This window comes from Oncorhynchus mykiss, chromosome 29 (assembly GCF_057628025.1).
Source record: "Oncorhynchus mykiss isolate SJ-2025 chromosome 29, ASM5762802v1, whole genome shotgun sequence".
Lineage (NCBI taxonomy): Eukaryota > Metazoa > Chordata > Actinopteri > Salmoniformes > Salmonidae > Oncorhynchus > Oncorhynchus mykiss.
Window position 1 is genome coordinate 15,484,993 of NC_143050.1, and position 21,324 is coordinate 15,506,316.

Genomic DNA, 21,324 nt, shown 5'->3' on the forward strand with positions numbered 1-21,324 from the left:
TCTCACAAGGGGTCTGAGGATCTCATCTCGGTACCTAATGGCAGTCAGGCTACCTCTGGCGAGCACTTGGATGACTGACCCACCACCAAACCGGTCATGCTGGAGGATGTTGCAGGCAGCAGAACGTTCTCCACGGCGTCTCCAGACTCTGTCACATGTGCTCAGTGTGAACCTGCTTTCATCTGTGAAGATGGCGAATTTGCCAATCTTGGTGTTCTCTGGCAAATGCCAAACGTCCTGCACGGTGTTGGGCTGTAAGCACAACTCCCACCTGTGGACGTCGGGCCCTCATACCACCCTCACGGAGTCTGTTTCTGACCGTTTGAGCAGACACATGCACATTTGTGGCCTGCTGGAGGTCATTTTGCAGGGCTCTGGCAGTGCTCCTCCTGCTCTTCCTTGCACAAAGGCGGCGGTAGCGGTCCTGCTGCTGGGTTGTTGCCCTCCTAGTCTCCTGATGTACTGGCCTGTCTCCTGGTAGCGCCTCCATGCTCTGGACACTACGCTGACAGACACAGCAAACCTTCTTGCCACAGCTCGCATTGATGTCCCATCCTGGAGGAGCTGCACTACCTGAGCCACTTGTGTGGGTTGTAGACTCCGTCTCATGCTACCACTAGAGTGAAAGCACCGCCAGCATTCAAAAGTGACCAAAACATCAGCCAGGAAGCATAGGAACTGAGAAGTGGTCTGTGGTCAACACCTGCAGAACCACTCCTTTATTGGGGGTGTCTTGCTAATTGCCTATAATTTCCACCTGTTGTCTATACCATTTGCACAACAGCATGTGAAATTTATTGTCAATCAGTGTTGCTTTCTAAGTGGACAGTTTGATTTCACAGAAGTGTGATTGAGGTCTGGGGACGGGCGGGCCAGTCCAGTTACATTGTGTTGTTTAAGTGTTCCCTTTATTTTTTTGAGCAGTGTACAAGGCTACTGGGTATGTTGATTGACATTCAGGGTTTTCATTTAACATTGAAGCATACAGCTGGATCTATAACACTAATGGTGTAGGATGTGAACTACTCAACATTAGACCATTTGAGGTCTGAAAACAGACATGAATGAACAATAACTTTAATGAACTGCTACAGTTATACATTTGTTTGATTTAAATTGTTTCTTGGAAATCTGTAGATCTGCTCAAAGTCTTGTTGCCCTCCTTGTTCAAACAAGAAATGAGTGCACTACCAAATTAATTCATTTTACATTACATGTGTCATTTAGCAGACACTCTTATCCAGAGCAACTTACAGGAGCAATTAGGGTTAAGTGCACAGACAGATTTTTCACCAAGTCAGCTCTGGGATTCAAACCAGCAACCTTTCGGTTATTGGACCAACACTCTTAGCGGCTAGGCTACCTGCCACCCTATTGACATACCATTGATGTTTCTTAGGTAGTGTCAGAGCCACACTGTATATAGAGTAAGGCCATATTAGCACCTTTATTCAAAAAAAATGTTGGTGTTGTAACAAAACGAGAATTCCTCTCTCAATACCCTATGACTTGACCCACTGTAAACAAGCAAAACAGAGCAGTGAATTTAACAGATGTTTTTTATTGAATAAAATTCAGCATAATGCCTATCCAAGTCTGTACCGTGTTGTGTTAACAAATGGCATATTTGCATTCACTGGACATCTTCATAGGTTTTGAAAACTATCAGAAATAAACAGCACAATGCGGAAGTGTCAATTATCACTGAGCAACGGCTATGATGTAGAAAGTGGCACTCATAGGAATGTTCAGACAGAAACCGTAATGAGTCAAAAAATATATATACAGTTGAAGTCGGAAGTTTACAAACACTTAGGTTGGAGTCATTAAAACTAGTTTTTCAACCACTCCACACATTTCTTGTTAACAATCTATAGTTTTGGCAAGTCGGTTAGGACATCTACTTTGTGCATGACAAGTAATTTTTCCAACAATTGTTTACAGACAGATTATTTCACTGTATTACAATTCCAGTGGGTTAGAAGTTTACATACACTAAGTTGACTGTGCCTTTAAACAGCTTGGAAAATTCCAGAAAATGATGTCATGGCTTTAGAAGCCTCTGACTCAAATTATGTCTATGGAGTCTATTAGTCTATTGGAGGTGTACCTGTGGATGTATTTCAAGGCCGACCTTCAAAATCAGTACCTCTTTGCACGACATCATGGAGAAATCAAAATAAATCAGCCAAGACCTCAGAAAACAAATTCTAGACCTCCACAAGTCTGGTTCATCCTTGGGAGCAATTTCCAAATGCCTGAAGGTACCACGTTCACCTGTACAAACAATAGTATGCAAGTATAAACACCATGGGATCACGCAGCCATCATACCGCTCAGGAAGGAGAAGCGTTCTGTCGCCTAGAGATGAACGTACTTTGTTGCGAAAAGTACAAATCAATCCCAGAACAGCAGCAAAGGACCTTGTTGAGATGGAGGAAACAAGTATAAAAGTATCTATATCCACAGTAAAACGAGTCCTACATCGAAAAAAAAGCCAGACTACGGTTTGTAACTGCACATGGGGACAAAGATTGTACTTTTTGGAGAAATGTCCTCTGGTCTGATGAAACAAAAATAGAACTGTTTGGCCATAATGACCATCGTTATGTTTGGAGGAAAAAGGGGGATGCTTGCAAGCCAAAGAACACCATCCCAACCGTGAAGCACGGGGGTGGCAGAATCATGTTGTGGGGGTGCTTTGCTGCAGGAGGGACTGGTGCACTTCACAAAATAGATGGCATCATGAGGAGGAAAAGTATGTGGATATATTGAAGCAACATCTCAAGACATCAGTCAGGAAGTTAAAGCTTGGTCGCAAATGGGTCTTCCAAATGGACAATGACTGACCTAAGACAGGGATTTTTTTACTAGGATGAAATGTCAGGAATTGTGAAAAACTGAGTTTAAATGTATTTGGCTAAGGTGTATGTAAACTTCCGACTTCAACTGTATACACACACACACAGTGCATTTGGAAAGTATACAGACCCCTTGATTTTTCTACATTTTGTTACGTTACAGCCTTATTCTAAAACGGATTAAATAAAAACAAAATCCTCTGAAATCTATACACAAAACCCTATGATGAAGTGAAATGTAAAAAAAAATAAAATTAAATAGAAATTTCTAGCAATGAGGTCGAAGGAATTGTCCGTAGAGCTCCGAGACAGGATTGTGTTGAGGCACAGATCTGGGGAAGGGTACCAAAACATTTCTGCAGCATTGAAGGTCTCCATAAACACAGTGGCCTCCATCATTCTTAAATGGAAGAGGTTTGGAACCTCCAAGATTATTCCCAGAGCTGGCTGGGGGAGCAATCGGGGGAGAAGTGACCAAGAGCCTGATGGTCACTCTGACAAAGCTCTAGAGTTCTTCTGTGGAGATGGGAGAAGCTTCCAGAAGAACACCATCTCTGCAGCACTCCACCAATCAAGTCTTTATGGTAGAGTGGCCAGACGGAAGCCACTCCTCAGTAAAGGGCACATGACAGCCCGCTTGGAGTTTGCCAAAAGGAACCTAAAGACTCTCAGACCATGAAAAACAAGAATCTGTGGTGTAAAGAAACCAAGATTGAATGCCAAGCGTCACATCTGGAGGAAACCTGGCACCATCCCTACTGTGAAGCATGGTGATGGCAGCATCATGCTGTGGGGATGTTTTTCAGCAGCAGGGACTGGGAGACTAGTCAGGATTGAGGCAAAGATGAACAGAGAAAAGTACAGAGAGATCCTTGATGAAGAGCACTCTGGAGCAGTTTAGGACCTCAGAGTGGGGGGAAGGTTCACCTTCTAACAAGACAACAACCCTAAGCACACAGCCAAGACAATGCAGGAGTGGCTTCGGGAGATGTCTCTGAATGTCCTTGATTGGCCCAGCCAGAGCTCAGATTTGAACCGATCGAACAACTCTGGAGAGACCTGAAAGTAGGTGTGCAGCAAAGCTCCCCATCCAACCTCACAGAGCTTGAGAGGATCTGCAGAGACTGGAAGAAACTCCACAAATACAGGTGTGTCAAGCTTGTAGCGTCCTACCCAAGAAGACTCGATGCTGTAATCGCTGCCAAAGGTGTTTCAACAAAGTGCTGAGCAAAGGGTCGGAATACTTATGTAAATGGAATATTTCAGTTTTTTACATTAACAGTCAAAAGTTTGGACACCTACTCATTCAAGGGTTTTTCTTTATTTGTACTATTTCCTATTGTAAAATAATAGTGAAGACATCAAAACTATGAAATAACACATGGAATCATGTAGTAACTCCCCAAAAATGGTTAAACAAATTAAAATATATTTTAGATTCTTCAAGTAGTCACCCTTTGCCTTGATGACATCTTTGTTCCACAGGACAACCACCCTAAGCACACAGTCAAGACAATGCAGGAGTTGCTTCAGGACAAGTCTCTGAATGTCCTTGAGTAGCCCAGCTAGAGCCCGGACTTGAAGCCGATTGAACATCTCTGGAGACCTGAAAATAGCTGTGCAGCAACTCTCCCCATCCAACCTGCCAGAGCTTGAGATGATCTGCAGAGAAGAATGGGAGGAACTCCCCAAATACAGGTGTGCCAAGCATGTAGCATCATAACCAAGAAGAGTCGATGCTGTAATTGCTGCCAAAGTTGCGTCAACAAAGTACTGAATAAAGGGTCTGAATACTTAAGCAACTCTGACATCAGTTTATTTGCAGTAAATTAGCAAACATTTCTTAACCTCTTTTTGCTTTGTCATTATGGGGTATTGTGCGTAGATTGATAAGGGGTAAAAAAACGATTTAATCCATTTTAGAATAAGGCTTTAACGTAACAAAATGTGGAAAAAGTCAAGGGGTCTGTATACTTTCTGAAGGCTCTGTATGACTGTCATGTAGGGTCAAATAAGGGTGTTTTCAGTTATAGTAGTTGTAAGTTATAACTCGGGCCCATAGCTTTTCCAGGTGAGATCATGTCAGGACCCTTACTTTAGCACCAGGTCTTTAGCCATAAGGGTTATTTAATGGAACATTTGTTTTTGCTTAAAATAAAGTTTCCAGTCAAGTGACCAGGCCTGCTGAGCCATATCTAACAACCCACACAGGGAGTCAACAGTTTCGACATATCCCATTGCCTTCATTGGTATTTTTTCCAAGGACAGCTGACTAATAGTACATGTAAGTGGGAGGTATTGCCGTGGCGTTATCCTTATTCTAAGCCCTTTATGTCGGCTGTAGTGTGAAGTTGGCTTACATTTCAAATCCTACATCCTATGGTATCATGTGATATCTTGTTTGCTGGGCTCAAAGCTTAAAGTTTCCAATGGTGCTCTGGCCATCCTGGCCTCCATTGAACTGCTTTCTTTCTGCACAACAGGAAAAAGGGATGACATCATTTTGTCCATACAAAGGCTCAGACATCACACTCCTTCCCCTCTTTGAGTCCCTCCACAAGACTGTACTGGTGAAACTAGTGTTCCTTTCAGAGCACATCCTTCAAACTTGTAGTCAGAATACTAGATATAAATGTTTTACATTGCATAATGTCCATCACATGGGGCGGCAGTGTAGCCTAGTGGTTAGAGCGTTGGACTAGGAACCGGAAGGTTGCAAGTTCAAACTCCCGAGCTGACAAGGTACAAATCTGTCGTTCTGCCCCTGAACAGACAGTTAACCCACTGTTCCTAGGCCGTCATTGAAAATAAGAATTTGTTCTTAACTGTTAGTTAAATAAAGGTAAAATAAATATGCAAAGTGGGTAAAGAACAGGTACTTAGGTTTAAATTCTGCTAAGTACCCTACTTTATGAATTAGTCAATCCATTAAAACATAAAACAACTTTACTATATGCTACTTGAAGCCATGTTGCAAAAATGCTATATTGCAAATCAAAGACTATCCCTAACTGAAACACAGTTGAGAATTACCTTTCGCTGATAGAAATAGATAAATGATCTTGAATTCACAACTTCCATCTTATTCATATGGGTTAAACCACCATATGTGACAGTATTGCTTCCGTCCCTCTCCTCGCCCCTGCCTGGGCTCGAACCAGGGACACTCTGCACACATCAACAACTGACACCCTCGAAGCATCGTTACCTATTATTGCTCCACAAAAGGCACAGCCCGTGCAGAGCAAGGGGAACAACTACTTCAAGGTCTCAGAGCGAGTGACCGATTGAAACACTATTAGTGCACACCCCGCTAACTAGCTGGCCATTTCACACCGGTTACACATACACCCAATGAAAACCTACAAGACTAAAAATGTGGTTTTTAAAGGAAATGTACAAAACGATTCTAAACAGAAAGGCCTCACCCAACATGGCACTCTTAATGAATCAGTCACTATGGCATCCCTAAATATTTTCTAACATGAATCATTCAGTATCGTTCAGGTAGAGTAGGACCATAGAAACAAACCAAAACAATGAAGAACTTATATAGCTTTAACCTCAAAATATTCAAATATCAATGAGGCATAACTTAGATTTGTTTTACATGTTTTATTTAACCTTTACTTAACTAGGCAAGTCAGTTAAGAATAAATTCTTATTTACAATGACGGCCCAAACCCGGACAATGCTGGACAAATTGTGCACTGCCCTATGGGACTCCCAATCACGGGCAGATGTGATACAGTCTGGATTCAAACCAGGGACTCTAGTGACACCTCTTGCACTGTGATACAGTGCCTTAGACTGCTGCGCCACTCGGGAGCCCAAGCATACAGTACCAGTCCAAAGTTGACACACCTACTCATTCCAGGGTTTTTCTTTATTTTTACTATTTTCTACGTTGTAGAATAATAGTGAAGACATCAAAACTATGAAATAACACATATGGAATCATGTAACCTCATATTTATTTTTTTAAAGCAACAAATCAAAATATATTTTATATTTAGCCACCCATTGCATTGATGACAGCTTTGCACACACTTGGCATTCTCTCAACCAGCTTCATGAGGTAGTCACATGGAATGCATTTTAATTAACATGTGTGCCTTGTTAAAAGTTAATTTGTGGAATTTCTTTCCTTCTTAATGCGTTTGAGCCAATCAAGTAGTGTTGTGACAAGGTAGGGGTGGTATACAGAATATGGCCCTATTTGGTCATATTTTGCCATGTTATGGCAAGAACAGCTCAAATAAGCAAAGAGAAATGACAGTCCATCATTACTTTAAGACATGGTCAGTTAATCCAGAAAATGTCAAGGAAAGTTTCTTCAAGTGCAGTCGCAAAAACCATCAAACGCTATGATGAAACTGGCTCTCATGATGACCGCCACAGGAAAGGAAGACCCAGCGTTACTTCTGTTGCAGAGGATAAGTTCTTTACAGTTACCAGCCTCAGAAATTGCAGCCCAAATAAATCCTTCAGAGATCAAGAAACAGACACATCTCAACATCAACTGTTCAGAGGAGATTACGTGAATCAGGCCTTCATGGTCGAATTGCTGCAAAGAAACCACTACTAAAGGACAACAATAAGATAAAAAGACTTGCTTGGGCCAAGAAACATGAGCAATGGACATTAGACCAGTCGAAATCAGTCCTTTGGTCTGATGAGTCCAAAAATTGTGATTCTGTTCTAACTGCCGTGTCTTTGAGAGACGCAAAGTAGGTGAACGGATGGTCTCTGTATGTTGTTCCCACTGTGAAGCATGGAAGAGGAGATGTGATGGTGCTTTGCTGTCAGTGATTTATTTAGAATTCAAGGCACACTTAACCAGCATGGCTACCACAGCATTCTGCAGCGATTCACCATCCCATCTGGTTTGAGCTTAGTGGGACTATCATTTGTTTTTCAACAGGACAATGACCTAACACACATCCAGGCTGTGTAAGGGCTATTTGACCAAGGAGAGTGATGAAGTGCTGCATCAGATGACCTGACCTCCACAATCATCCGACCTCAACCCAATTGAGATGGTTTGGAATGAGTTGGACCGGAGAGTGAAGGAAAAGCAGAAAACAAGTGCTCAGCATATGTGGAAAATCCTTCAAGACTGTTGGAAAAGCATTTCAGGTGAAGCTGATTGAGAGAATGCCAAGTGGGCATTCCAAAGGGTGGCTACTTTGAAGAATTTCAAATATAAAATACATTTTGATTTGTTGAACACTTTTTTGGTTAGTACATGATTCCATACGTGTTATTTCATAGTTTTGATGTCTTCACGATTATTCTACAATGTAGAAAATAGTTTATTTTTATTTTTATAAACAACCCTTGAATGAGTAGGTGTGTTCAAACTCTTGACTGGTACTTTATATGTGAAAGAGCAGGCCATAACAAATCCATATGTATTAATAACACACACAATAGTCCTATTTCATTGGATAACATTTTTAAAATAGAATGTATTCTTGGTTTATGCCTATCAAAAAGGTGTCACATATAAAGGGAGTGTGTGGTTCATAACAGTCTAAATGTGACAACCCACAAGGAACTATGAATCAGCAATAACAAACAAAGTAGGCCTCTAGGTCTATTAAAAATGCATTATTTAAAGATGCACTATGAAGAAATCACTCCACTATTTCCGGTTTGCAAAAATTCTAATAATTTGTTTAGTCTCAAACTGAAATTATGCAATCAAAGTATAGTGTAGAGAATCATTGTACCATCTAAACCACTGTGAAATATATTTTCCTTAACCAAAAATATTGTAATTTCAGCTGGTGTACAAAACCAAAAGTAAAAGACTTCAACTTCTAAGAACGGGAAGAGTAGAAATTGCACACAGAGCAGATCTGCAGCTTCTTAAGACTTGCTTTCAAATGCGAATGACAGATCGATAACACATTTCTACGTGAATGTGGTCAAGTCGCCCCAAAAAGTTACATATTGCAGCTTTAAGGCAACAGAAAGTGTCATACAATATTACACATTTGTCGGAAGTATGAGTTACTTCACAAATCTTGAATCAGCATATCCAAAATGTTGATCCAAAATATCAAACTTGTGATAAGTGTATAAAATGAAGCCATCTACACTGAAATATTGAAACAAGATCTCATAAAAATTACATTTCATCTTAATGTAACATACTTTCATAAACATGGAACCATGTGAGAATGATCAATATATGTAAATGAGTCCCTTGTGTCCCATATTAGCTACTACATTCATCAAATAGGAATGAATTGAGAGCAATTCTTTGTTCCCATTTTCATTTGACAACAAGAGATTTTAAGAAATGACCAAATCCAGGTCTAACACCCAGGATTCTTTAGAATCAAAAACATGACAACATACTCTATTCGAATGCATATAACTTGTTGAAACAATCAAGTAACAACACATCTTAGCAGGAAGATCCTTAGTTGAAACAATAAAGCGCCACCTGACTAATTTTGGCAAAAAGCTGAGTGACGGGCCTGGAGAAATGCAAAACATTCACATTAAATCGACAGAGCAAAGTACTGACCATACAAGATATCAAAATTATATTTTTAAGCATGTTTTGAGGCTATACAGTGTTTATTTACATGTACAATGTTTACAAACATTGGTGTAAAATATGCTTATATATGTTGGGTTCTAATGGGGTACAACAGTTGAACTAAGCTCATTAGGCATTTATAAAAGTTACATTCTTCAAGAATCAATGGATAAATATCATATACAGTGTTTATTTACATGTACAATGTTTACAAACATTGGTGTAAAATATGCTTATATATGTTGGGTTCTAAGTCCAAAAATTGATTTAGCAATTGCAGATTGCCCCTTTAAGTCTAGGATAAATCAAATAATGCTCTGTTGTAGAGAAAAATATATATTTTGGTCTTACTCTCACCCCTAGAACCTGGTCACCAGGTTTGACTGTATAGGGCTACCAGACTTACATTATGAGGACCTAGCAATTTTACATGCCCTGCTTGGAATGGTTTACAGTGAAAACTGAGTAGATCACATGAATTATGGTCAACAGGTACTGCCACTAACCTTCTGTTTGCGACCCTCTGGTAAGTAACATGTAGGCATGGACATGCCAGATCAATAATCCTGTACACATTGCAGTAAACGAAGAGAGGTGCTCTGAAGCCTCAGTGCATTGGTTCGCCAATGTCAACGGTGACATTAATGTACAGAGGTGGCCTCTCAACTGATAGAGTACTGTAGGAGCAGGTGTTAAGGCCATCCTTTCTCCAGACTTTAGGTGTCCGTGCTAGCAAACGCATCCTGTGAAGGAGACATTATTTCAGAATGAAATGAATTCAACGACTAATAATATTTAGAATACAGCAAGCTATTTATTATTGATGTGTCCACCGTGACTCACCTGTCTTTATTGATTTCATTGCCGCTATCTCTTTTATGAAATACCATGGTATAGCGTGCTATGAGAGGGGGGGGTCGTATAATTTCCATTTTCTGGAGCTCCACCCTAACAGAGACAAATTAAATCAATCATCAATCAATAACATTCCATATTGACTAAGATGTAATGAGAGATATGCAGAGAGGTCCAACATTTAGCAGTGGTCTCACCTGATGCGAAGGTCATCATCCTCCCCACCCCATCCCCAGTAAGTGTTTGAAAAGCCGTTCACTTTGTGAAACTGGTCCTTCGTCATGGCCGTCACCCCTCCAAAGTACCCTTTGTATCGCAATCTATGACAGCAAAAAGACAAAAAACAAGACATTACAGACCTGTCCCCAGAACGCAATTAATAACTGAAATGTTTATGTTTGGACTTGGTAATGAATACTTATATTGATAGCGGCAACATCACTTGTCATATAAAAGCATGGATGCTGTTTTGATAGGCTATAGACATTTACCTGCTTTTAGATATAGGTGGATAGGAGTTGAGAGCTGAGATACTTACTTGTACCCTGTGGCGTTCCTGCCGACCACTAAGTGTTTGGGCTGTTGGTCACACTTGTATAGGTTGTAGTCGTTCTCTGGAACCAGATCCACATCATGAAAAACGAAGCAATCCCAATCGTAGTCCTTGAGTGCCTCCAAGTACCCAACATTAAGTAGCTTGGCACGGTTAAACGTCACCTCTCCAGCCTGTCAACAAATCAACTACAAACATCAATTTCATATCAGGCTCAAAATCAGTGCAGCACTTTCCCCCATCAATATTCTCCAGTCAAGTGAAACATGTTGAACATTTAAATACTCGTCATGAAACGGTTATACAAATTTGAATTCACTCACAAATTATTAGAGTGAAACTGACATCATTTACTGTTACTACACATCATGAGAGTAATACCTGGTGAATGACGTAGATGCTGTAGTGCAGCTGCTGCCTCTGAAGGAAGGGGTGCAGGTGATGCAGGAGGTAGAGGAGGTGTTTCTCCCGGTTACGATGGGGAATGAGGATAGCCACACTCTGCTGGGCGAGGCAGTCTGGAGGCTGGTATTGGCCCTCAGCCACTCCACTGTTCTCACGCTCCACCTCCTTAAGCGTTAGAGAGTCCTCAAATGTGAGGTTTAGGGCTCCCTCTGTAGATAGACAATAGTAGGCATAATGAATAGAGGCCGGACGATTAATTAGGGCCGATTTCATAACATTAGGTAATCAGTCATTTTGGACGCCGATTATGGCTGATTACATTGCAATCCACGAGGAGACGGCATGGCAGGCTGACCACCTGTTACGCGAGTGCAGCATCAAAAGGACCTTGTGGCTGCAAGGAGCCAAGATAAGTTGCTAGCTAGCATTAAACTTATTTTATATAAAAAAAACAATCTTCACATAATTACTAGTTAACTACACATGGTTGATGATATTACTAGGTTAACTAGCTTGTTCTGCGTTGCATATAATCAATGCGGTGCCTGTTAATTTATCATCGAATCACAGCCTCCAACTTCGCCAAACGGGTGATGATTTAACAAAAGCGCATTTGCGAAAAAAGCACAATCTTTGCACAAATGTACCTAACCATAAACATCAATGCCTTTCTTAAAATCAATACACAAGTATATATTTTTAAACCTGCATATGTAATTAAAATAAATGTATGTTAGCAGGCAAAATTAACTAGGGAAATTGTGTCACTTCTCTTGCATTCAGTGCAAGCAGAGTCAGGGTATATGCAGCAGTTTGGGCTGTCTGGCTTGTTGCAAACTGTGTGAAGACAATTTCTTCCCAACAAAGAGCGTAATTAATTTGCCAGAATTTTACATAATTATGACATAACATTGAAGGTTGTGCAACGTAAAAGCAATATTTAGACTTAGGGTTGCCACCCATTCGATAAAATTTGGAATGGTTCCGTATTTCACTGAAAGAATAAACGTTTTGTTTTCGAAATTATTGTTTCCGGATTTGACCATATTAATGAACAAAGGCTCGTATTTCTGTGTGATTTTATTATAATTAAGTATATGATTTGATAGAGCAGTACGACTGAGCGGGGGTTGGCAGCAGCAGGTTGTAAGCACTCATTCAAACAGCAGTTTACTGCATTTTCCAGCAGCTCTTAGCAATGCTTGATGCACAGCATTGTTTATGACTTCAAGCCTATCAACTCCCGAGATTAGGCAGGCAATAAAGTGTCTATAAGAACATCCAATAGTCAAAGGTATATAAAATACAAATGGTTTAGAGAGAAATAGTCCTATAATAACTACAACCTAAAACTTCCTATAATAACTACAACCTAAAACTTCTTAACTGGAAATATTGAAGACTCATGTTAAAAGGAACCACCAGCTTTCATATGTTCTCATGTTCTGAGCAAGGAACTTAAAAGTTAGCTTTTTTACATGGCACATATTGCACTTTTACTTTCTTTTTTGTTTTGTTTGTGCCATTGACAAACACAAACTGTCTTCAAACTTGAATGTGTTTATGGAAACCCACTGTAATGCTGTGCAATCTGCATCCCATAGGTGTAGGCCTATAGATTGATTCCATATGAAGCCAGGACAAAAAAAGACAATGATTTGGGGGATTGTCACAAGATTTTATCTATAGAATGGTCCTTTGGAGGAAGGATTGTTGACATTTATATCTAAAAGCAGAATAATAATATATCTTTAAAAATCCAAGTTGGCATATTTATGACATGTGGGCCTTACCCACCTTACTTTTAGAGTTATTATCCATTTTGTAAGCATCACCAACAGAGTGAATGTGAAAATGGATTCAAAATGGTCACCAATTTCTCTGTATAAAATAGTCCAGAGATCTCACTCTGGAACTTTGATATGGCCGTAGAGTATCTTTTGTTCAACAAATTGGGGATAATCATGTATTTTTTCAAAATTCATGTTTATACATTTTAATATTCATAAATTAATGTAAGAAAATTGTTATTGAATTCAGAATCCTACTCATATTACAGAGCAAGCAGTAAAGCTTCATATACCACCAATCTACGAAACATTACGGAGTCTTGGAGTCCCCAAGCTATTGCGTACAGTGCATATAGCCTTGGATATCAACCACTCAAATTTAGCCTTAATGGGAGTGACCATATAATTATATGGGAGTGAACAACTTAGTACAGTACTTGTCATCATTTAATTTTAGCGAATCACACGACTGAGGCGTGGCTCTGTGCTTGTGGTGTGCTAGAGTACAGGGATGGTTACACGGAACCCAAACTGGCTGCGCGCATGAATTAATTTTGTCCCCCCCACACCAAACGCGATCACGACACGCAGGTTAAAATATCAAAAACTCTGAACTAATTACATTAATTTGGGGACAAGTTGAAAAGCATTAAACATTTATGGCAATTTAGCTAGCTTGCACTTGCTAGCTAATTTTTCCTATTTAGCTAGCTTGCTGTTACTAGCAAATTTGTCCAGGGATATAAACATTGAGTTGTTGTTTTACCTGAAATGCACAAAGTCCTCTACTCCGACAATTAATCCACGCATAAAATGGTCAACCGAATAGTTTCTAGTTCTCTCCTTCTAGGCCTTTTCTTCTCTTGACTTTATATTGCGATTGGCAACTATCATAAATTAGGTGCATTACCGCCACCGACCTCGTTCGTCTTTGTCACCCACGTGGGTACAACGAGTGAGGAGATGGCACGTGGGTACCTGTTTCTATAAACCAATGAGGAGATGGGAGAGGCAGGACTTGCAGCACGATCTGTGTCAGAGATAGAACTCCTTTCTATTTTAGCCCTTGGCAACACAGACGCTCGTTGGCGCGCGCGAGCAGTGTGGGTGCAATAATTGAATAATATAGATTTCTACATTTATTTTGCAATGCTTGCACACATGATGCGAGAGGTATAGTCAGCCTGTTAGGGGTAGTGTTGTAGGAGATGATTAAGCCAATGCCTACGTGCCGGGAGATTCTCATGGCTCTCAGTACTGAATAACGAAGGCCAAATTTGACGTGTTGGTCCATCAGACTGGGAATGAGATGATCACAGATTGCTACAGTATGTGAAAATAATCAAAACGAGCAATAGCCTAGCAGTGTTAAGGAGTAACAAATGCTTGTTACACAATCCCTACATAAAACATTAAAGTATTTACTTGATTACCAATGTTATTCTCTCCACATTAAGCCACACCGTACATAATGTTCTTTACAAGGAATTATACAGTAACATGGCATCATCAGTATGTAGTTTATAGAAAGGCCTGTATCAAGCTTACTATTAAATCTGTGGATACTCAGAGTCTGTACTTACGGAGCAGTGGCGATTTCTCAGGACAGCTTTGTTTTGGTGGTGAGGTGTCAGGGAGAGGATTGGAGAAGACCTGTGTCACTGATCTCCACAAGTTTCCTTCTCCTCCACTCAGGACCTCAGTATTATCAGCAAGTGTTTGCACTGGCAAAAGGGTTCCCTGAATTGCTTTCACTGTTTCACCGGAAAAAGTGGCGTACCAAGCCAAGACGGAAACGGAGAGCAGCAACAGTATCATATACTTGCACTTGCGGAAAAACATGGACACAGCAGGACAGACTCCCATGGTTTCTCAGTTGTAGATGTTCAGCGTCAAATCCCCCAAAATGTGGTAGGCTTCAGTCTTGGTTTACGACATCTGGTTCTCCTCTGCAGCAGCCACAGAAGGAATAACTGGGTAGAGAGCACCAGTACCCCTGATCACTCATCCCATGATGACACAACATTCTGTGGAAGTTTCATAATCATTGTCACTAATGTAAAAATAAAAAGCATTAGGCCTACTTTTAATTATTTTGTTGATTTTCCACTGGTGCAAAGTTTAAATTCAGAGAAAATCCAGTCCATGTGAACGAAGGTGGGTCAATCAATTCTTCTGCCTGTTGTACCTGGACATGAATTAAGAAATATTTACATTTTCATCGACACTACCTACTTGCATTTATAGCATTCCACCAGGGCATTATGCCACAACTAGCCTTGGGCACCCAGGCTTCAGTGAATGCCTGTGACAGAGGCTTATGTGACAACAGAACTCACAGTAGGCTACTTTACCTTGGCTGTACACTCACTGTGGTGTTTAATCTACATACTCCCGCCACCCAAAAGGAAAAGTAACTGAAGTGGAACAATTCTCTTTTCCTCTTCACTCACATCTGTTTGTTCTTTGGTTTCATGGTGTTGACACGGCTTCAAGCCATTGTCTTTCAATGCACACAATTCATGGACGTCCTGGATAGTAATCCTAGGCTGTAATTGTAGACTGCTTTTGTGTGTGCTTAGCTTAAAACACATCACATTGCCAAATTGTTCTTATTTCTCCTTCTCTTCACATAACCAAAATGGGATACCTATAATCCTAATCTAAACGGTGTTTAGGCAAGCTAAAATGACTAAAGAACAGGCCCATGACAAAAAAAAACTAAAATGGTAACTTTACAAATTGGCAGCTAACTTGTTAGCTAGCTACCTATTAGGTGTTGTGGAATTGAAACATGACATAGCTAGTAGCCTTCTGCCCAACTGTTGTGACAGAGTGAATGTATTTGTTTTTTGAATGCTGCCTGCTACACATTCAATGTTACTCAAACTGGCAGTAGCTAGCTAACGTTGACTAGATTGGTGCCGACATATTTTTGGGTGGTCAAAGTTGGAAAGAGTTGATTAAGCACCACGCAAAATTAAATACTACGTTCACCTGATTTGCAAACTCTGAACAGTGACACATACTTTAGAAGATGACAAATGGTTTCAGTGTTATGCAACCAAGAGGCTAGCAGATAGCTAACTAGCTAGCAGATAGCTAACTAGCTAGCAGTAAGTAGCTCGTGAAGTGTATCGTTATCCAATGCAAATAGCATTGTAACGTTAGTTAGCTAGCCAGCTAACCGCTACTGCGACCATTGTGTCAGATAGCTATCAAGGTAGAAATTAAATCCCAAAATACAAGTTACGTTTTACACAGCATTTGCCGTTTTTAACGACAAATATTTTTTTCTTGGAGAAGGAAGAAGTCTTGCCTGTGAGGTGCCTCGAGTTCTGATGTTGTTTTGGGCTGGATCCTGGCTGGCTACTACTTTCTCAAACACCGTTACGTGGAAGGATGTGAGCGTTTGGACCAGGTTCAAGACTCATGCCGGGTTCAAAATAACTGGGAACTCGGAAAAATACGTGGTCAAATATTTTATCTTCGGAAAGTCGGGGTTCTAGAGATTTGTAATTCCGAGTTGGATGACCGTTCAAATCGATTTTCCCAGTCGGAAGGCAGATAATTCCGAGTACCCAGTTGTTTTGAACGCGGCACCACAGGTGACCATAAAGGGGATATGCGATTATAATGACAGAACTACCTGAGGTTGTATTTTGAATTTCGTGGTTGCAAGTAAAATTGGCAAATGTGTCATTTAATTTTGCACGCTTGTTACATAATGCGTGAAAAATGAAATACCGATCAAACTTGTCACTTTACATTTGAATGCTTTCAATAAGATTTGTAAGGACAATTTTAAGAATTATTACAAAGCCATTTACGAGTTTGAATATTCTGCTGTGAATCAAAAATACACTTGCAAATTTTGAATCTGCGCATGCTCTGAATTCTGAGACATTCCCATTGCTTAATTCCACTGTCTGTTGATTGATTAATTGGTGACTGAAAAAGTTGGCATAGTGGAGAAAGGCTGCATGTTGTCAGATGTTTAAATTACCATAGTAGTTAGTAAAAATGTGAAAAACAATAGGCGTGCGAGTTTCAGTGGCCTTACAAGTTCGTTACAAATTGGTGACAGAGGTGGGATCAGCAAGTCAACTAGCGAGCTTGGCTAACTTTAGCTGGTTAGCTGCCTGGACTCCAAGATCGGGGCTTGACCAGACGCTTTTTTTTACCGAGTTCCGCACCAAACTTCAGAAAGATTGTGAAAAAAACTAGTTTAGTCATTACTATTTTTATTTGGTCAAGATAAGAACTTTCCAGTGACTGGAATAAGATTTGGATCATTTATTTCGGCATGCGAAGTCGTGACAAAAAAAAGAAAGAAGCTAGCCGTTCTATTGCTAATCAACAAGAGAGAAACGTGCTTGTAGACAACTGCCATAACTACGCTTGCCCTATGGATAATCTCATGCTTTCGAATGCTGTTGAAGATGACGAATTTCCCTCTTTACCGGTTACTCCGTGCAAACCTCCACCCTCCAAAAAAAAACAACGTGAACTCTGACATCGTGAATACCCTCTCCTTACTAATCAATTCCAGGTCTGAAGCCATTGAGAAAATGGTAGGCGCGAACACCATGGTTATCAAAGCATTGAAAAAGACTGGAGTTTGTATGTGGTGAAATCAAGGATGTGAAAACGAGTGGCAAAAGTTGGAAAAAAGTGTGGAAAAGAATAACATTGTCTACCATAGACATCTCACTGATCTGGAACAATACAGAAGATGGAACATGAGACTAACACGGAACCCAAACCGGCTGCGCAAATGCGCCATCGTGCATACATTTATATTGTCCCCATACGCCAAACGGGATCACGACATGCAGGTTAAAATATCAAAACTAACTGAACCAATTACATTAATTTGGGAACCAGGTCGAAAAGCATTAAACATTTGTCAATTTAGGTAGTTAGCTTGCACTTGATAGCTAATTTGTCCTATTTAGCTAGCTTGAAGTTGCTAGCTAATTTGTCCTGGGATATAAACATTGAGTTATTTTACCTGAAATGCACAAGGTCTATGCGGGAGGCGGATGGTTAAAGAACGCCTTGCATGGCTAAACATGGAGTTTTCTAGATGAAGTATATGTTCATTAAAAGTAGTTAAACCTACACCCCTTATTATATAAGGAGCAAACATAACAGTCTATACAAGCCACACATAAAACGGTCAACCAAATTGTTTCTAGTCAGCTCTCCTCCTTCCAGGCTTTTTCATCTTTGAACTTATATGGTGATTGGCATCTAAACTTTCATAGTATTACTACACCTACCGGCAACACAGTTCGTCTTTCAATCACCCACGTGGGTATAACCAATGTGTAACGGAATTCCTCTTCTTCAGAGGAGGAGTAGCAAGGATCAGACCAATGTGCAGCGTGGTAAGTGTCCATTAATGATATATTTAATAAAAATCAACAGAACCAAAACAGTCTCGTATGGTGAAAACACTAACACAGGATACAACCACCCACAAAACAGGCAACCTAAATATGGCTCCCAATCAGAGACAACGACTGACACCTGCCTCTGATTGAGAACCATACTAGGCCAAACACATAGAAATATAACAGAACAAAACATAGAAAAACAACATGGAATGCCCATCAACTCACGCCCTGACCAACTAAAATAAAGATAAAAAAGGAACTAAGGTCAGAACATGACAGTACCACCCCCCCCCCCCCCCCCCCCAAGGTGTGAAAAACCTGAACCTATAGGGGAAGGTCTGGGTGGGCATTTACCGCGGTGGCAGCTCTGGAGCGGGACGTGGACCCCACTCCACCATAGTCTCGGCCCACTTATGTGGCACCTTAGGAGTGGCGACCCTCGCCACCGACCCCGGATTGGGGACCCTAGCAACTGGTCCCGAATGGACGGGACACTCCGGCAGCGCTGGACAGGAGGGACACTCCGGCAGCGCTGGACAGGAGGGACACTCCGGCAGCGCTGGACAGGAGGGACACTCCGGCAGCGCTGGACAGGAGGGACACTCCGGCAGCGCTGGACAGGAGGGACACTCCGGCAGCGCTGGACAGGAGGGACACTCCGGCAGCGCTGGACAGGAGGGACACTCCGGCAGCGCTGGACAGGAGGGACACTCCGGCAGCGCTGGACAGGAGGGACACTCCGGCAGCGCTGGACAGGAGGGACACTCCGGCAGCGCTGGACAGGAGGGACACTCCGGCAGCGCTGGACAGGAGGGACACTCCGGCAGCGCTGGACAGGAGGGAGCACCTGTAGGGAGGAGACAGAGACAGCCTGGTGCGGGGGGCTGCCACCGGAGGGCTGGTGTGTGGAGGAGGCACCGGATAGACCGGACCGTGGAGGCGCACTGGAGGTCTCGAGCACCGAGCCTGCACAACCCTACCTGGTTGGATACTCCCCGTAGCCAGGCCAGAGTGGCGAGGTGGAAAAGACCGCACTGGGCTGTGCTGGTGAACCGGGGACACCATGCGTAGGGCTGGTGCCATGTACCCCGGCCCAAGGAGACGCACTGGAGACCAGATGCGCTGAGCCGGCTTCATGGCACCTGGCTCGATGCCCACTCTATCCCGGCTGATACGAGGCGCTGCGCTGTAACGCACCGGGCTATGCCTGCTCACCGGGGACACCGTGCACCTCATGGCATAACACAGTGCCTGCCCGGTCCACCTCTCTCCACGGTAAGCACGGGGAGTTGGCGCAGGTCTCCTACCTGACTTAGCCACACTCCCCGTGTGTCCCCCCCCCTCTCAGATTTTGCTGCCTCCAGCTCTGCCTTGGGGCAGCGATATTCCCCAGCCTGTGCCCAGGGTCCCTTGCCGTCCAGAATCTCCTCCCATGTCCATGAGTCCCGAGATTTCTGATGCTGCTCGTTACCACGCTGCTTGGTCCTTGAGTGGTGGGTGGTTCTGTAACGGAATTCCTCTTCTTCAGAGGAGGAGTAGCAAGGATCAGACCAATGTGCTGTGTGGTAAGTGTCCATAATGATATATTTAATAAATCAACTGAACAAAAGTACAAACAAACAACCGAAACAGTATGGTGAAAACACTAACACAGGATACAAACACCCACAAAACACAATAGAAAACAGGCTACCTAAATATGGCTCCCAATCAGAGACAACGACTGACACCTGCCTCTGATTAAGAACCATACTAGGCCAAACACATAGAAATATAACAACAGAACAAAACATAGAAAAACAACATAGAATGCCCACCCCAACTCACGCCCTGACCAACTAAAATCAAGACATAAAAAAAGGAACTAAGGTCAGAACGTGACACAATGAGGAGAGGGTACGTGGGTACCTGCTTCTATAAACCAATGAGGAGATGGGAGAAGCAGGACTTGCAGCGCGATCTGTGTCAGAAATAGAAAGGAGTTTTATTTTAGCCAGTGGCAATGTCGATGCGCGCCAGCAGCGTGGGTGCAATAATTGAATAACATAGATTTCTAAATGTATTTTGCAACTCTCGCGCACGCGACGCGAGCGGTGTGGTCAGCCTATAAGGTGTGCCAGAGGTGGAGAATGAGGATGTGCGAGGAGAGGCTATCCGCATCTGCCAAGAAGTTATGCCTGCAGAGAAGAACGAGGTTGGTGATACCATCGATGTTGTGCATCGCCTCGGCAAGAAGCAACAGCAAAACGATTCAAGACCAAGGGGTGTCACCATCCTCTTCACTGCCAGATTCTACCGGGATGCTGTCTGGAAAGCTGCTAGGAAGAACCCCTTTCTTCAGAGCCATGGTATGTGTTTCGCAGAGCATCTCAGCCTAGAGGACATAGAAAGAAGGAACAAGTTGTGGCCCACGACCAAGAAACCACGAAATGAGGGAAAGGCTGCTTACTTCGTTGGAGGACGAGGCTTCATCAACGGTCCAGAAATCCATATTCCTCCCTAGAATCTCACCAGAAGGAACATATTGATGGTTTCGGCCATTGTATTCTCATTTTCCTTGTATTGATTAATGTTACCTAACATGCATCAGGTGACTATTTTTCAGAATACTCAGGTTCCTCAATTTATTAGTTTATTCTTGTATGACCAGAAGGCCTAAATTATTTACAAACTTACGAAGAAGACTGAAAGTTGTATTTATTTTTTATGTATACAGTAACTAAGATACTGTTTTAAAGGGCATACAGGTCTGCTCTGACTTTACACAGTTATTGTTCTATTTAGTTATTAATACTTATTTCCAAGTGAAAAAGGTCTTAGGAACATGGTGGTATACAATAGTTGGTATTTAGGTGTTAGTTGGTGGTATATAATAGTGGTATTTAGGCGTTAGTTGGTGGTA

The 21,324-nt window shown here is 41.8% G+C and overlaps 1 protein-coding gene across 5 annotated transcripts; it reads right to left on the minus strand.

Moving 5' to 3' along the window:
* Positions 1-9,436: 9,436 nt before the first annotated feature.
* On the minus strand, positions 9,437-16,655 carry b4galt4 (beta-1,4-galactosyltransferase 4). 5 transcript variants are annotated; one of them, XM_036968129.2, is made up of 8 exons: positions 16,340-16,649; positions 15,105-15,208; positions 14,604-14,993; positions 11,207-11,439; positions 10,811-10,998; positions 10,470-10,592; positions 10,261-10,365; positions 9,437-10,160 (listed from the first exon to the last, which is right to left on the minus strand). In XM_036968129.2, exons 3-8 carry the CDS (start codon positions 14,884-14,886, stop codon positions 10,025-10,027), a joined length of 1,068 nt encoding a protein of 355 aa, XP_036824024.1. In that variant the 5' UTR covers positions 14,887-14,993; positions 15,105-15,208; positions 16,340-16,649; the 3' UTR covers positions 9,437-10,024. The 5 variants fall into 5 exon arrangements, with proteins under 5 accessions (XP_036824024.1, XP_090082716.1, XP_021447090.1 ...); XM_090226590.1 differs by having other exon boundaries at positions 16,274-16,439; XM_021591415.3 differs by having other exon boundaries at positions 14,604-15,208; positions 16,340-16,655.
* Between the last annotated feature and the right edge of the window lie 4,669 nt (positions 16,656-21,324).